The sequence below is a fragment of the Sinohyriopsis cumingii genome, chromosome 7 (assembly GCF_028554795.1).
Source record: "Sinohyriopsis cumingii isolate HCF-2022 chromosome 7, ASM2855479v2, whole genome shotgun sequence".
Classification (NCBI taxonomy): domain Eukaryota; kingdom Metazoa; phylum Mollusca; class Bivalvia; order Unionida; family Unionidae; genus Sinohyriopsis; species Sinohyriopsis cumingii.
Window position 1 is genome coordinate 20,221,340 of NC_142967.1, and position 17,531 is coordinate 20,238,870.

General features: G+C 34.6%; 1 protein-coding gene across 1 annotated transcript in view; it reads left to right on the forward strand.

Annotated features, from left to right (window-relative positions):
• The first annotated feature begins 1,262 nt into the window (after nt 1–1,262).
• The window catches only part of LOC149794834 (immunomodulatory peroxidase-like), a 28,455-nt gene continuing 12,186 nt past the window's right edge, over nt 1,263–17,531 (forward strand). Inside the window, exons 1-4 of the mRNA XM_089963719.1 lie at nt 1,263–1,494; nt 2,465–2,609; nt 6,580–6,797; nt 10,721–10,900. Coding sequence (XP_089819845.1) covers nt 1,263–1,494; nt 2,465–2,609; nt 6,580–6,797; nt 10,721–10,900 — 775 coding nt within the window. The remainder of the gene's footprint in view (nt 1,495–2,464; nt 2,610–6,579; nt 6,798–10,720; nt 10,901–17,531) is intronic.

Genomic DNA, 17,531 nt, shown 5'->3' on the forward strand with positions numbered 1-17,531 from the left:
TACATGACTTGTCCGAGTTTTATTATAAATATATACTTGTTGTCTTGAGATTTACATGTTGTCCTAATATTGAGCTTTACATCAAGAAATTGTATTGTGGTATTATTGTGTCAGTTTTATGTCGAAGTGCAATTATTTCTTGACTGTTACTTGAATTGATATCTCCAATTAAAAAAGCTATGTGAACATTATACTTACATGACTATTGAAGCATGTTCTATCAATTTATCTATCACTTCACAAGACTGGCTCACCATTCGACGTTAATAGTGTAACATTTGCCCCCAATTAAGATTTATTAAAGTCATAAATCGGTGCCTATAGTGTATCGTTATTTTAATAATTCATGCCCGTTGTAAGATCAGCCTGTGTCATTTCCAGTTGTGCTAAGAGAAAATTGAATTACTTCCCAAAATGTCTTTAATTATCTTTTTTTTGGCACTTAAAGAAAGATTTAAAAAATGTAATAAATTTATTTTTCCCTTACCTGAAAGAAAGTGAAAACTGTTTCAAGACGATCAGGTATAGCGGCTTTTCCCTATGCGTTTGGGTGATAGTTTATATACATATTTTTCGGGGCATGGAATGCGTGCCCTGTTTCAATAAAGGCTACAGGTTAAAGCAATGGACTCAGCATTTGTATTGTATAATGTTACTTAACTCGCTAACGTAGAATAAGGGAGGAATCACTGTAATATTTTTATGCAATGTAAAAGTCTCGAAGCGTTCAACAAGCAAAAAGCAGCATTTATTAAATTTTTAAAAAAAATTCAGTTATAAAAATAATATATTGGATCTTATGAAAAATCATAGAAAATTCAATTGTAGCACTACTATACAAATGTAAAATTATAATCAGGTAACAAATTGCCTGAAACAACATCCGAACGTAATTTTATTTTAACATGACGTCTAATCATAGTCAACAAACACTGCTAAACGTTTGTTAAATAGCAAACAATTTTGGCACTTCACTAAACGGGACATTTCTGATTTAACTGTTCAAACAGATCTCAAATATGTCGACATTCTTTGAATAGACATAGGCGTAAAAATAGGAAATTCTCACCCACGTTACCAACCCTAATAATCTGTACAATTTCCTTTCCCTCAATGCACAGGTGTTTTCCACATGCAATTAGAACTAGGTTCATTTGCCTTACGTGTGTCCGGTGTTCAGATGACTCCTGCGGTGGTTCTGAGTTTAATGAATTAAAATTATCTTTTCTTTCTTTATTTCACAGAAAAGCGCAACTGACGAGATGACGAGGTATTTGGCGTGGTTGGTATTAGCACTGTTTTGCGGGGTTGTTCGGTCGGGATACAATTCAAGTAGACAGAAGCGATCTATAGCTCCACCCCTTCCACTTCCTCCACCCCCTCCCTTCCTCTTCTCTGATCAGGAACTAGAGGCCGCGATCCAACAGGCTGTCAGTGTTGGTCACGGAGAACTGAAGGAGCAAAGAGCAATGAACGAACTGCTTTACAGACAAGGTAATGTTTCAGATGGTTTACTTCTATTCCTGATATCGGATCTGGATGGTTCATTGGGATCTCCTTTACTTTGCAGCCCTGCCATTTTGAGTTCGATTCATAGTTTCGACAGGCGCTAATGAAACTTAATAACCAAACAAGATCAATGTGTTCTTCGATTCTGAAGATAATACTACGACAAAATCGGAACTGTTCAAGCTGTATCGTTTTGTTAGACTTTAGAGTAACGTTCGTAATATACACGCCTAAAATTTTAAATTTTTTAATTGCGGTTTCTAAAATAATCTGTAGTACTTGCTACACTGAGTTTTGTCTCACTGCATACATTCATATTCTGTAAAAACAACCCTTTTGTGGAAGATCTTAAGTTCTGTGCGTAGGAATTGTTAATGCTCGTCAGCAAATATTTCTGTCTAGCTAATGTTGTCATGCACAACGTTTCTTTTAATACGTTACATCATCACCCACATACTATTTTGACCGGAAGTAGTGAAGCATGGAGTTTCACTTGTGCTGGGACTCTTTGATTGATATTTTTGATATTGATTATGCTTAAATTGAGAATTGGGGAGCTATAGCGGTAGTGACATATTTTTGGCTGGATGACCACAATGTCTGCCAAAATAAATAAATACGATACTTTTATAGTACATAAAGCACCTCGATACAACAGATCCTACTGAAAAAGGGAATAGATTGTTAAGTGGTAGTAAACATTTCTATGGATTGTATACTTCTTTATAAGGCGATGGCTCCCATTAACAGTACTGTATTCCCTACATCATAGCATTCCCTGTTGTTGCCGGTTGTCCTCATTTACACATACATTGTATCTATGCATGATTTCATCTTAGTCTGCATGCGCGGACTGTACTTCAGCGAAAAGCTGTTGCATAGAAATTTATGTATGAATAAAATTTGGAAATATTTGTGTCTATTATCCACTTTCTATGGTTTCTTGTTGCTGTAGGCGTGGATGAAAAAAACCAGGGTAGCAGCACGAAATGGACCAATATTCATCAAATGGCTAACTTTCGGTGGATAAAGCGAGTTTCATACTCTGAGATTGAACAGGCTCTTGTCAGTATCCGAGCAACCAAGGAACTGGTCCGCATGTAAGTTTCATTTGAACTGCACCAACCCCTCGCTCAAACTAAAAAAAAAAACCCAAGAAACTTGCCACTGATAAATTTTTACACAACAATAATTTCATATATTGCATTGTTGCGTGTGCAGAACGCGCACCAGATGGTGACAAAGTGTGGTTATGCCTATAATTACTTGGGATTGGAAGGATTGTTTATTTTAGGGGGAGCTGAGCTTGAATTTGTTTCATTGACCATCTTGATGACAATACACACTGCACTATTTGAAGCTGTATAGTATTTTGTATTTCGTTTCTAGTAGGAGAACAACTGCATTTCTGACAAAAAAAGACTTTTCCTTCGATGAAAACAAAGAACATCATTCAAGTTATGAAATTGAAACACTACCGGAAAAGGAAGAATAAAACGAGAACAACGCAAACAAAAACAAACAAACAAAACAATGACTCACCGAGCCTCACAAAAATTGCAACAATTAAGAATGTAGTCAAAGTTCAATTAGGAATACAAACAAGAAGCAAGGAAGGTTGTTGCGTAAAGTATTTGTAAATAATGTCCAACTCCCATAAAAAAGAGAAAAAGCACTCAATATTTGAAAAGGAAACAGGAATTTTAAAATAAAATAGTTTGTTTTAATTTGGTATTGAAAGAAACGTGTTATTTCTTTTGGAAAATTGCAGACTCCTGGGAATTTATCGAAAGAAATACTAGAAATTGTCTATTAACCATGTGAGTGAACACAGTGCTACACGAATTATTACGAAAGCAGCTTGTTCTGAAATTTATATGGATCACCATGAAACTTAGTAGGGTCATCATCTAAAGATGCACATAGTGAGTTGTGCTCCCGTGCTTTTTATAAGAGTGCTAGAGTTTATTTTACTTATAGATGAATGTAACGTATGACAACATGTAAGAGTAATTGCTCTTATTTGACTTATAGATGAATGCTACGTATTATAAATTATTCGAATACGTTTACTCTTGCAGTTAGTGATTTTGTGTGTTCTATTAATGTACCTCATTTTGAACAATCGTTTTACTATTTCCAAACATTACCTAAGCTATTTTTATTATAAACTCATCTCTATCAATCGAGATGGGTGGTGTTGGGAGGCAGATGAGACATGCTTATGAGAGAAAATTGAGCACCATTCCTTTAAAAGATGTTTCAAATCTTGCTTCAATAAATCTAAAATGTTGCAACCAGTCAACTGCCTTGGAGTGACCTAACGAAACCCACTTGCATCAACGCGTTAGTCGGAAGCAATCAATAAAGTTATGAATTATGAACTTCACCCATCTAACAATACCATTATTACATGTCCATTATTACATTACAATATTACGTTACATCACATCATTATGTTACACGATTACGTGTTTATTACATTATTACATTACAATATTACGTTACATCATTGTGTTACATTATTACATGTTCAACTATTGACAATTAACTAGTCGCATAAGTCGATAAATCCTGGTATCGTTTAAAACGTTTGCCTAAATTGACTTATCGTTGTGTTTGTATTATACAGAACACAAATAGGTCGGTATAATAAACATTCAGTTTTGTATGAAATTCTACAAAGATAATATATGATTAGAATTTGAGCTAGAATTCTGTCCTGTTGGAATCAAACATAACGAGATCAATAACATTCATGTTAAATCACACATGCATCAACCACTAAGTTAATCCCTGACATATCTAAGTTGTGTCTTTCCAGTTCAATATTTTGTCAAAACGTCTTAGCACACTGTCACAAATAAAGTTATATATGCAGGCAGACAATGCAACTTGACTATTCCTTAAGTATAAGCAATAGATTCACCAAAGGGAATGTGAATAAAGTTTATGTCTGTCGGAATAAAGAAAATTGACCCACAGGGTCTCGCTGCAAATAAAATTACAATCATTTAATAGGCTAAAGGTTACGGTGATCAAAATCTGTTACTCGCACCGCACTCCCATGCAAGCGGGGTTTAAAATAAGTAAATAAACTTACCTCTGTTTATCTTTAAATAATGTAGACAAATAGCGGTCTACCAATTGACAGTAAGTTCGAATGACATCATTCTTCTTAATCAAATAATGTAGATATCCAGTAAAGAAACATCAGCTGCTTTAATAACTACAAGTGAGTGCAAATCAGCACCGGAAAATCTCCTCAACTCTCAACAGTACTTATTCATTTAGCACAGTTTCTGTATCCAATCCTTTCAGAGAATTTCCAAACAATGCATTTTCTTTTGCCAAATCCATTGCCGCATCTGTGGTGAATGTCCGTTTTGGATACTGTTCGGTGGAACATTCTATACAGTCACATGCTAATCCATGTATTTGGTGCTACAATTACTCCTTATAGCTGACCTAAAGAAGTTAGTTATGTAACATCACAGGAATGTACAGCGTGGGTCCAATTTTAAAACATTATCCTATTCATTTTAACTATTATTTGGTTGGTCTTTTAATTGTTGTTCGTTAAAATTATACTTTATAAAGTTATTTGCTGACAAACCGTTTAAAAGAACTATCGGGACTGTTTTTCACGCACAAGACTTAAAGCCGTCTGAGTCAGATTGAACCAAAAAAACACTCTTCTTTGTCTTTCTTTCCACTCCACTCTAAATACAAACCTTTATAACAGAATCTCAAATGAATAATTATTCAATATTGAACTTTCGAGACTCACTGAATAATGCCTAGCGTTAGCTTGCCACGGCTCACGAAAGCCGGACATTATTTGACTCATACTTGTCTGCAAATAGTGTTGATGTATCAAAATGTATTGTCTAGAACTCTTTGGACAATTCACAATAATCCCCGAATAATATTTTGTTTCTCAAATAATATCTAAGGACAACAAAGAAGCGCATGCAGACGGACCTTACAAAAAAACCCCCATAGAAATAAGAAGCCGAAAAAGATATAAAATCAGTTGCTTAATTGTCCCCTTATATACAAACATAATGGATGTAAACGCATTTTGGGCCTACTAGGCGTGACATTTTGCAAATATCTCACATCGAAAAAGAAGCACCTCACCTAACCCACCCAATGGGAAATAATTTAATTCTACTAAGAACCCACCTGACTCAACCAGGCAATTAGAAATTACCCCAAACTTCTCAATAGATTTAATTATTAATATTATTATTATTATTAATGATCATAAACATCTACGAAAACACCCATCAATAGATTCTAAGCACTCTTAATATCTTAAATAGATTTTTATAACCCGTGTAGAAAAATTAGCTATCTAACATCTCGATTATAGATGATCATTACAATTTATAGTCACGAATAAAATTTATGTTAATTGCTTCCCGTGGGTCGCTGGTTCCTCTTGGGATTTTCACTGGTTCTTCCTCCACCACATACAAAGGCCGCTATGTTACAAGTACTAAACAAGAAAAACAGGAAGGAAAACACGAACCGATACTTTTTGTAATTTTACTTTGAATGTATTTATAATTTATTCATTGCACTTTCAGAAGCCTGTATTGTCCGCTCTGGCAAAATGAATGTTCCCTATTTTAAAATTGTTAAAGTTAGTGTACTTTGGGCTAGTTCAGGTTCGTATTCGAGCACTTCGGGGCATCCATTATGATAGCTATCTGCTTTAGATAGTACACAGTTTAGTTTCTATAATTACCACATCTAAAGAAATTTCAGTCACAATATATGAATATAACAGAAGTATGCCAGTATTCTCTCCATCGTGGAGATTGCCAAAGCAATCAATTTCACCCTAAGCCAGCCCATCTCTCAGAAAGTAAATAATAACTGTATTACAGAACCTATGCGGTCCCACATGCACCGGAAGCGAGAATCAATTATCGGGTGAGTTGGGAAGCCGATTGTCGAATATTTTAGTACTTTTTAGATATTAGAACATAAAGTATCTGTGGGCAAAATTAGGTCTTCTATTTTTGGATCTAAACCAAGTGTTTGCATAATCTTTTTCAGATTAAAGACACCGTTGCATATTTTGAAAACACAACCGAACCTGGTGATGATTTGGCGGAAGATGAACAGCCAGTTTTGTTCTCCTCGTAACCCAGTCTGTCCCCCACCAGGCTACCCCTATCGTTCTTCCGATGGTTCCTGTAACAATCTTAATAACGTATTATGGGGCATGTCCAATAGACAACAGAAAAGATATCTGCCAGCGGACTACGAGGATGGTATGGATGTATTAATTGTTGTCTCATTGCGAGATCTGATTCAAGGTGGCCAGCTCCATTTAATTTTTCCCCCTCAGACTTAAATGTTGAGATTACATCGCACATTATTTTCCACACCGTCACATTTTTTTTTACCACGCGGTAAAAATCCGTATTGGGTTGAAAATAACACTTTTTGACTCTTTGAATGCCAAAGAGAAATTATTTAAAACATTGAGGAATTCCAGACAGTTTCGGAGAATACGAAAGATAAACAAGACGGAACGAATTGATATAAGGGAGTAGTCAAATATTTTCCTGAAGAAGGGGATAAATGGTTCTGGAGTGTGATGCTTTGCTGTTGTGTATTAATGTTATGCGGCATATTTTGTAAAACAATATTAACTACACATTCCATAAAATGACATAATAATAGTTTTATATTATACAGTATTTGAATGTGTATATTCTACCACTATCTACATTACTTTAATTTCTTTAGCCACCACTCCACCCTTAGAATATTGATTAACCACTCTCTGGAGATTTTATCACTAATAAATACCAAATTTTGGGGGTTATTTTTTATTAGGTTTGTTACGACTCTTTGGTGTTATACTAAATGACAGAAAAGAGCGAAAGCCAACAATTTGTGTAAAAGTCAAAAAATAATTTAATTCCCTATAACACAAACTCAGAATTTTAAAAGAACTTAGAGTATTGTGAATTTAATCCCAGATGGTAACAAAAGTTTAATTACAAGTCCAAATGTATAAAGTTCCAACTGAATTCCAGTGGTATTCCAAATAAGTTCCAATACTAAATATGTTGATCTGCCTGTAGTGTCTAACGTGGAAATGTGCCGATGGCCTGAATTGTACTGATGTACTATCAATACTATAAACAAACCTTTCTATCCAAGAATATTATTGATAAACACTTTGTTTTTCATGTGAATTAATAATTATTTGATTGAACAAATAAAACCCTGAACACAACAATACGGACGATTCTGCTTCACGATGTTAAGAATTATTAATTTTTAAATAAATAAGATTGCAAACACATTTACTTGACCTAGGTCGCAATTACCATTTTCTGAAAGTACTCTGTAAACCTAAAAGCATCTTCTCTTTTAGAAGTTTTTAGAATCAGAATCATAACTGTATCTTTTAACTTCAATTCAGGTTAACTTGTTTTCATTAAAAATGACCTGATTATTTAATCCTCAATTATAGATACAATTTTATCTACGTATTATGTTGTTTACAATATAAATGTCCTTGGTCAGGTACACATTAAACTTGATTTTGGACAAAGTCAAGTACAAGATACAAATATACATTACATACAATCGTTAGGAAAAGCCAACACATAATACAAATTAAGTATACATAACAGCTTTAGTCAAAAAGAGACAAAGCAATGGAACAAATATTGTACAAAAATAAACTATTTAAATTCTTCTGTTTGAAGTAACTGGCTCTATTATGTAATAGGGTCGATATTTAGTACTGACTGAAGCATTTAGTGATGTCAGTCTGTAGTACTGACAAGTATTTAGTGAGGTCAGTCTGTAGTACTGACTGTAGCATTTAGTGATGTCGATCTGTAGTACTGACTGTAGCATTTAGTGATGTCTATCTCTAGTACTGAATGTAGCCTTAAGACTGTCGGACTGTAGTACTGGCAATAGTATTTAGTGATGTCAGTCTGTAGTACTGACTGTAAAATTTAGTGATGTCGATCTGTAGCACTGACTGTAGCATTAGTGATGTCGATCTGTAGTACTTACTAGAATTTAGTGATGTCAGTCTGTAGTACTGACTGTAGTATTTAGTGATGTCGCTCTGTAGCACTGACTGTAGCATTAGTGATGTCGATCTGTAGTACTTACTAGAATTTAGTGATGTCAGTCTGTAGTACTGACTGTAGCATTTAGTGATGTCGATCTGTAGCATTGACTGTAGCATTAGTGATGTCGATCTGTAGTACTTACTAGAATTTAGTGATGTCAGTCTGTAGTACTGACTGTAGTATTTAGTGATGTCGCTCTGTAGCATTGACTGTAGCATTAGTGATGTCGATCTGTAGTACTTACTAGAATTTAGTGATGTCAGTCTGTAGTACTGACTGTAGTATTTAGTGATGTCGCTCTGTAGCATTGACTGTAGCATTAGTGATGTCGATCTGTAGTACTTACTAGAATTTAGTGATGTCAGTCTGTAGTACTGACTGTAGCATTTAGTGATGTCGATCTGTAGCATTGACTGTAGCATTAGTGATGTCGATCTGTAGTACTTACTAGAATTTAGTGATGTCAGTCTGTAGTACTGACTGTAGCATTTAGTGATGTCGATCTGTAGCATTGACTGTAGCATTAGTGATGTCGATCTGTAGTACTTACTAGAATTTAGTGATGTCAGTCTGTAGTACTGACTGTAGCATTTAGTGATGTCGATCTGTAGCATTGACTGTAGCATTAGTGATGTCGATCTGTAGTACTTACTAGAATTTAGTGATGTCAGTCTGTAGTACTGACTGTAGTATTTAGTGATGTCGCTCTGTAGCATTGACTGTAGCATTAGTGATGTCGATCTGTAGTACTTACTAGAATTTAGTGATGTCAGTCTGTAGTACTGACTGTAGCATTTAGTGATGTCGATCTGTAGCATTGACTGTAGCATTAGTGATGTCGATCTGTAGTACTTACTAGAATTTAGTGATGTCAGTCTGTAGTACTGACTGTAGCATTTAGTGATGTCGATCTGTAGCATTGACTTTAGCATTAGTGATATCGATCTGTAGTACTTACTAGAATTTAGTGATGTCAGTCTGTAGTACTGACTGTATTATTTAGTGATGTCGCTCTGTAGTACTGACTGTATTATTTAGTGATGTCAGTCTGTAGTACTGACTAGTATTTAGTGATGTCAGTCTGTAGTACTGACTGTAGCATTTAGTGATGTTGATCTGTAGTTCTGACTAGAATTTAGTGATGTCTATCTGTAGTACTGAATGTAGCCTTAAGACTGTCGGACTGTAGTACTGGCAATAGTATTTAGTGATGTCAGTCTGTAGTACTGACTATTATTTAGTGATGTCAGTCTGTAGTACTGACTGTAAAATTTAGTGATGTCGATCTGTAGTACTGAATGTAGCCTTAAGACTGTCGGACTGTAGTACTGGCAATAGTATTTAGTGATGTCAGTCTGTAGTACTGACTGTAGCATTTAGTGATGTCTGTCTGTAGTACTGACTGTAGCATTTAGTGATGTCAATCTGTAGTACTGACTGTAGCATTTAGTACTGTCGGTCTGTAGTACTGACTCTAGTATTTAGTTGTGTTGATAGCACATTTTCGCGCACTGTCGTGTCTTCCGCATTGTTTTATCTGTGCATTCAAGAGAATGTAATTTCCTCTTTTTAGGGTCTTTAGTTAAATTATTACATTTTTGTGTTGTGGAATTGATGTATATACTTCCTTTAAATGATCATGAACTTTGATTGCTAAATAAATTTCGATACTTCGTGGATTAACATAATCCTGATCCGAATGTGTCATTCTGATTTACTTGAAAATGGACAAAAATATATGAAAGACGCGTGTTATTACAATGGCCATGCCGTCCCATTTGTGTTCGTAAAAAGGGAGAATGTTTAACTAGGTCTTTCCGTTGTCAGTCTTTCACTCTTTCCGTCCTTTGGTTTGTCTGTCCCATTGTCATTTCCGCACAATACCCACTTTATTCATCATTGACAGTGGTTCTTAATCCCCCAGGTCGCGACCCAAATCATGGTCACGAGTACGTTCAGAAGGGTCGCCAGAATCTTTTTGAGGTGGCAAAACTTATCAAAATGGGGAAACGGGGTCGTGTGGCTCAGAAAAACAATTTTTTAGGGTTGCGGCCAAAATGATATTATTATTATTATTATTATTATAGGCATCTGTGATCCAAGGACTCTTGACAAGGGAGGTGTACCCCTCCCCAGCCCCCGTCTTGTCAGTAACGTCATCCATCAGGCTGCAGTGTGCAACTTGCAGGACAAAAAGTTAACGGCCTTTGCCATGCAGTGGGGACAAAATCTGGACCACGACTTTATTGACACACCAACATTAAAAGGTAAGATTATTTTAAAACGCAATAAAAGAATCAAGAGCACGTTTTTATGCTGAGTGATTGTATACAAGCCTGTTTCATTTTCAGTTATGTTTTATTTTAAGTAATTAACACAGTGCAAACAACGAAAAAGTTATATCCACGGTTTTTACAACATCTTTGACCATTAAAATCTAAAGTCATTAGGTGCTCGAAATGAAGTATGACAAGATTAATTAACCATGTCAAATGACACATTCTTTCTTTGCTTCATCTGTTGACGGGTTTGGGAAATGCGGTACAGTGTTGTGTTGCGTTACGTATTCACACGAATTAAACAAATAAAACGCACACATATATCGTAAACTATTGGTCTACGTGCACCAATTAAACAAAATATTTACAAGGTTATCGTAGGCCGTTGACCAACTAACCCGAATTAACAAATTAAATGTAAACATATATCGTACATCGTTGTGCAACTCACGTGAATAAAACAAATGCAATGTACACATATATCGTAGATCGTTGTCTATTCACATGAATTAAAGAAATACAGTTAACACGTATATTGGAGATCGTTGACCAACTCACACGAATTAAACAAATACAATGTACACATATATCGTAGATCGTTGGATATTCACACGAATTAAAGAAATACAATATCCAAATATATCGTAGGTAGTTGGCCAACTCTTACGAATTAAACAAATACAATGTGCACATATATCGTAGACCGCTGGCCAACTCACACGAATTAAACAAATAAAATTCACGCAGACGACAAGTAGCAGTTACCTGTATATTTGCTTTTGTATTAATGAACTTACCTTTCTCCTTTGATTAAATGTGTCACTGACAATTGACGAAGTTTAGACTTAACTATTATACTTAGCCTGGTGTATCTGGGTCAAGATTTCACGTTTTGATATCAAGAATGGAGTTTCACCCTAAACAGTCTAGAACACGTGGATAGGCATAACACACGAAAGGAACAATATTACTGACATGGATGGAAATGATAATTTATGCACGTTCTTCTGGTCATGTTTTTATTTTTCATCGTTTACGTTATATTCACCAATAATGCAGGTGACATGCAACTTCTCTCTCTCTCTCTCTCTTCAGGTCATGATGGAGCCGATATTGCATGCTGTAGCAAAGATCCAAATTCACCATACGTTAGGTAAGAATCTGAAATCCGCTTACCAGTATGCAATCTCAAAATAATGGCGATGTTACAAATAATGTGGATAGGTCAACCGTGTACATGAAACTTTGCAGAATATTTGTCAGCCCTTTAGTTCAATCACTCATGAAAGTATTTGACGTGGTTGTCATGGTATTCCCATGCTAATAGCACTCGGGTGTAAAAAGCAAGTAAAGCCTGAGTCTGACATTTGATCGATCCACATCTGTTTTCACAAATTAATTTATTTTGATTTGACCTTTACGTTTTGGGAATATCAGTGTTTTGATAGCCACACGATATAACGATAACAGTATCTTCACCTTTATTTTGAGATACTAGTGTTACGACTCTGTTGTCTTAAACTAAGCAACAGAAAAGAGCGAAAACCAACAAGTTTCGAGAAATTAAATAATAAATTTATTTCCTTTTGAATAAAGCGTAAAGATTTTAAAACAATTTAGAGCATTGTGAATTAAACCCCGAAGAGTCCTACAAGTTCTAGCACGAGTCCAAAGTATAGAGTATTTCAAAGGAATTCCAGCTGTGTTCCTAAAGAATTTCAGTCATAAATCTGCTGATGTACCAGTATCCTGGAACAGTGTTGATGTGTTAACAGTTTTGATGTATCACGATGATATAATCACAATGCCTTAACTCACAATAATCCCAAAATTGTGATTTAGTCCCGAAAGTATTAACGTATACTTTGTGATTCTAGTTTGTATTATTTGGTTTCCTTACAAAAATACACGGTGAATTCAAGTCTCTTTTGCCTGGTTCTATGAAATCATTCTCTAGCAAATATTGAATTTCTTTTTATTAATCAAACATTCCTGTTTGAGAAGGTTCATCCTGTACGGATGTTGTTTCGCAGGTGTGGAATCTCTGATTTTAGAATCATGATAGATTTTATTTGTTCGTGTTGGAACATCTTGAAACAAGGGCTTATGTTAAAGTAATAGCTGTTTTAGTTCTTGTCCAGATTATTCACGATTTCTGAATTCCGAAGATTGGTTATACCAAGGGTACTACAGTTCGATTACATTCCGTCTTTAGATCTCCGCTTTGTTTTACAGGTAAAACTAAATTGATTGCATGACTAACATGGCTACCTCTATCGACATGCTGCTTTGACATATTTATATTGCAAAATTGTTTTTGTTTTCGCTTCATATGAGAAATGATGACACAATTTAAATCCCTTTCTTTTCCACTGTGTATTTACAACAGTAGTTAGCCTGAAGATGATTTTGAGGTAAGGGCAAGAAAGCCAGAATTCTATCACTAGGCTTAAAACTCCTTTCCTTTGTATTTTTGTCATACATTAATTTCGTTTTGGACTGCGTATAATGCAGATTAGTTCTTGAAATTTCAGATGCCTTGGCAACTTACATTTAAAATTAGAAACAACTGCAATGATTAATTTCTGCATCTTCATTTAAAAGTAGTTTCTATTTTAACAACTTCAACGGTCTACGGACAGTATATCCAAACACTAGTTCAACGTGACTAAATACTAAACTTTCTTATCTGATCCTCTAACAGCAAACAAAAGTAAATGAACACCTTCGTTCCAATATTTACCAGTATCAAAGCAATGCTAATATTAACCCACACTCTCTGAGAAAGTATTATCTGTGTATTAGTTGTTTACAGAATTTATAAAGCAATGATTACTGTCAAGTGAAAATGAACTTAATGTTGGACAAAGTCAGCTACAAAATGCAATTTGATATAATCAAATGTAATGATTAAAAAACTAACAGACAATGTAGATTAAATATAAATAACAGTTGTAATAATAAGAAATAATTGTTCGAGATTGTTTTGATTCAGGGATGTTTAACGTAAATGGACACGATATCATGAAGATACACGCACTAGGATTATTCTTTCAGTTATACACAGAGTATATAAGAGTCATTGAGAGAAGAAGTTGTTATCCATTGATCATATGTTCGCAGGATATAGCAGAGTAAATAAACCGTGATTTAATTGGTCAGTCTTCTGGATCATGTGATTAATAATAAAGGATTTGAATATCTAAATTTTATCAGATTATGGGAAACTTTAAGTGACTTTAAATGATAATCTACATTCATGAGATTACATTGAAGCAAAACATTTGAAATAATAATTCTGCTGAATTCAGTTATTATCACGGTAGCACATAATCACTCTACAACCTTCGTTGGAAAATCCTTATAACAGTTTCCGGATTAGTGAGAACTCCATAGAACACACTAAGATTATAGGGTTACAAAATTGGAATTCATTCGCTGTAAGTTATTTTTAAATCTTTCAATTTGTTTAATTTTATATTTATTTAAATGAATTTGTATTTAGGAAACTTGAATGCTTCTTGGGTTGCCTTGTCCTGTTCCTTAAGTTTTAGTCCATAGACACAATAAGAAAATTGAGTTGCTCGTCCGAATTGAATTTTATTTGAATATTTTCTGGATTTAAACACTTATTTAAATGGTTTCGAAGTATGAATATTTCCGACATTTTAATATTTCAAAAGATTGCTTTTCAAAGTTTGAATTTCACTGTTTAAATTTTAGTGGTCTCTGATAGTTTTATTTTATAGTTGTCATATTAACAGTGAAACGAACAGTCTTGCGCAATTGAATCCAAAGTAGAGAGATTTACTATAGATCCTATTAGGAGGAGAGAATCTTTAGGTTTTAGACCTTTCGTTAGGACAAACCTGCCAAAAACATTGAAGATAGAGAAAAAGGAATGGTTAGAGGATATGTATCTCTGAAAAAGGAAGGAATTAAAGTTAACAAGACCTCAGCTTTAGCTGATTCATATACGTGGAGAATTGGATAATCATATCAGTAGTGATGTCCAAACCTGCTTTGGGGAGAAAGGTGTTGAAGCTTTAGAGAAGGCAGAAGGTGCAGTTAGTACAACTGATGATTGTCTTCTGATTCCATTTGTAAATAAGTTTTCCTCTCAACATGTTATAGTTCAGAAACCATTTCAGCCTCGTTTGAGTAGTTACAAACCTCAAACTGGTATAACTGGGAAGAATAAAATTTCTGATAAGACGGATCAGGAAACCTAATTTGGTCCAACGTGCAATTATTGTAAGAGGAAAAAGTACGCTATCTCTGATAAGACTGTTTAGAAAACTTTATATTGTCCAACGTTCACTTATTGTAAGAGGAAAGAGTATGGTAATCCTGAGATAAGACGGATCAGAAAACCTTATCTCGTCCGAGGTGCACTTATTGTAAGAGGAAAAGGTAAGGTATTTTTTTTTATTGAAATAGGGTGAACTACATGCAATAGAATTTTAACGGAGCAGTTCAAATGTTGTTGTTTCTAAAAGGTCAAGGTCACGGTCATGTATTGGAAGAAATACTTTTGTTGGGGCTAGCTGACCCCTAATAGAGATTTAGGAACCATTCATGTCGAAGGGTTTAGTGTCACTCATTGGTAGTCAAAGTCACTTGTTAGTGGTTTAGGTGAGGTTACTCTTAGTAAGTATTTATAAGACACAGGAGCTTCTCCGACTTTATTGTTGTGGAGTACTTTGCCCTTCTCTGGGAAGTCTTCTTCCGGTGAAAGTGTTATACTATGAATAATAGATTGTGGAAATGTTAATGTTTCTTTCCATTGTGTTAATGTACCATCAGATTTAGTTTTTGGAACAACGATTAAAGGAGCGCGAACATCTTCGCCGAGTGGGGATGTTCGTTTGTTACAAATGAATTACCTAGGTGAAAGTAAGGTTGTGGTTAATCCACTTGTAGCTGAGAAGTTTTGTGTGGATCGACGAGTAGATCCTATCAATTTAGAAATCCCTGGTTTATATCCAGCTTGCGGAGTTAACAGAAATATGGCAAAGCGTGCTCTTGAGATCGATGTTGAACAACAGGCAATTCTTTTAGCGGACACAATGTCGGGTCAAGCTTTTAATAAGGTCACTTTAGCTTCAGGTTTGGATCAGTGCAGAAGTATTATCAAGGTCATATCCTTTTGGTCACACATTCTCTTATATCTAATCAGGGTGTTCAAAGACAGTCATTAGTTGTCTTACAGGAAGGAGATCCAGAGATCTTCTGTTTGTATCGGGTGTGTGGGTTATAAGTGAAACTGATGTAAAACAAAAAGAAACTTGTTGCTTCTTGAAGAATGGGGTTCTAATGAGGAAATGGTGGTCACCTGCGGTACTCGCTGATGACGAGTGGTCACTTAGCTATGATATTGTTATTCCTATACTGTATCGACAAGGAATTTTTATTGTAGCCCATGAAACGTCGACGTCTGGTCGATTAGGAGTAAACAGGACCTATTGCAAGACCTTAAATAATTTTTGCTGGTCTAAACTTAAAAGTGACGTTTCTGTGTTTCGTATATCTTGTCATGCTTGTAAAAACCCAATAAGAAGATACCCAAAGTTCATCTGTCACCTATTCTTGCGTTTGATGAACTATTTAGTAGAATATTGATAGCCTGTGTCGGCCCTTTACCTACGATCAAGTTAGGCAACCAGTAGTTGTTAATGATTATGTGAGCGTCCAAAAGTTTTTCTTTTTTCATATAGAAATCATTCCTTTGAGGAATACTAAAACTGAGATCTTGATTGTATTTTTGGTGAATGTTTTTTATATAAAAAAACACATTTAGAATTTCAGAGAGATACAGGGAAAATGAACGGAGAAAGACAAGTTTAAGCCCCTATACTTAACAATGCACACATGTATGACTGTATCAGTGTTTATGTACTCAACTATTTATCTCTACCTACATACCTGCCTGCCTGCGTATGTACATACATACATACATACATACCTACATACCTACATACATACATACATTTGCGCTGATATCTTTTTTTTCTCTTCAGATCCGCGTGCTTTCCTATTTCGATACCATTTGGAGACAAAAGATTTAAACGTTCCTGTATGAACTTTGTCCGATCTGTTCCCGGGTCTGATGATCTTTGTGACTTCGGTAATTTCAACATGTATATTTCTGTCTGTCTCTCTATTTGTCTAAAGTCTACATTAATTGATTGTATGTATCAATAAATGATATACTTTGTTCAATATGTAACCTTTTTGAATACCATTTTGTACTTGAGTGTTTATGATTCTTCTTCTTCTTCTACTTCTTATTTTTCTTCTCTTCTTCTTCTTCTTATTATTATTATTATTATTTTATTATTATTATTATTATTATTATTATTATTATTATTATTATTAGTAGTAGTAGTAGTAGTAGTAATAGTAGTAGTAGTGTTTTTATTATCATTATTAAGACTCTTAGCTCTAGGGCTAACTAATATTTGTACAGGAATTCGCTCGCACGATGGTGCACAGGAAAGGTGCTTCACATCAAACATTTTTAAAAATAAATGTTTTATTTTATATATATATATATATATATATATATATATATATATATATATATATATATATATATATATATATATATATATATATA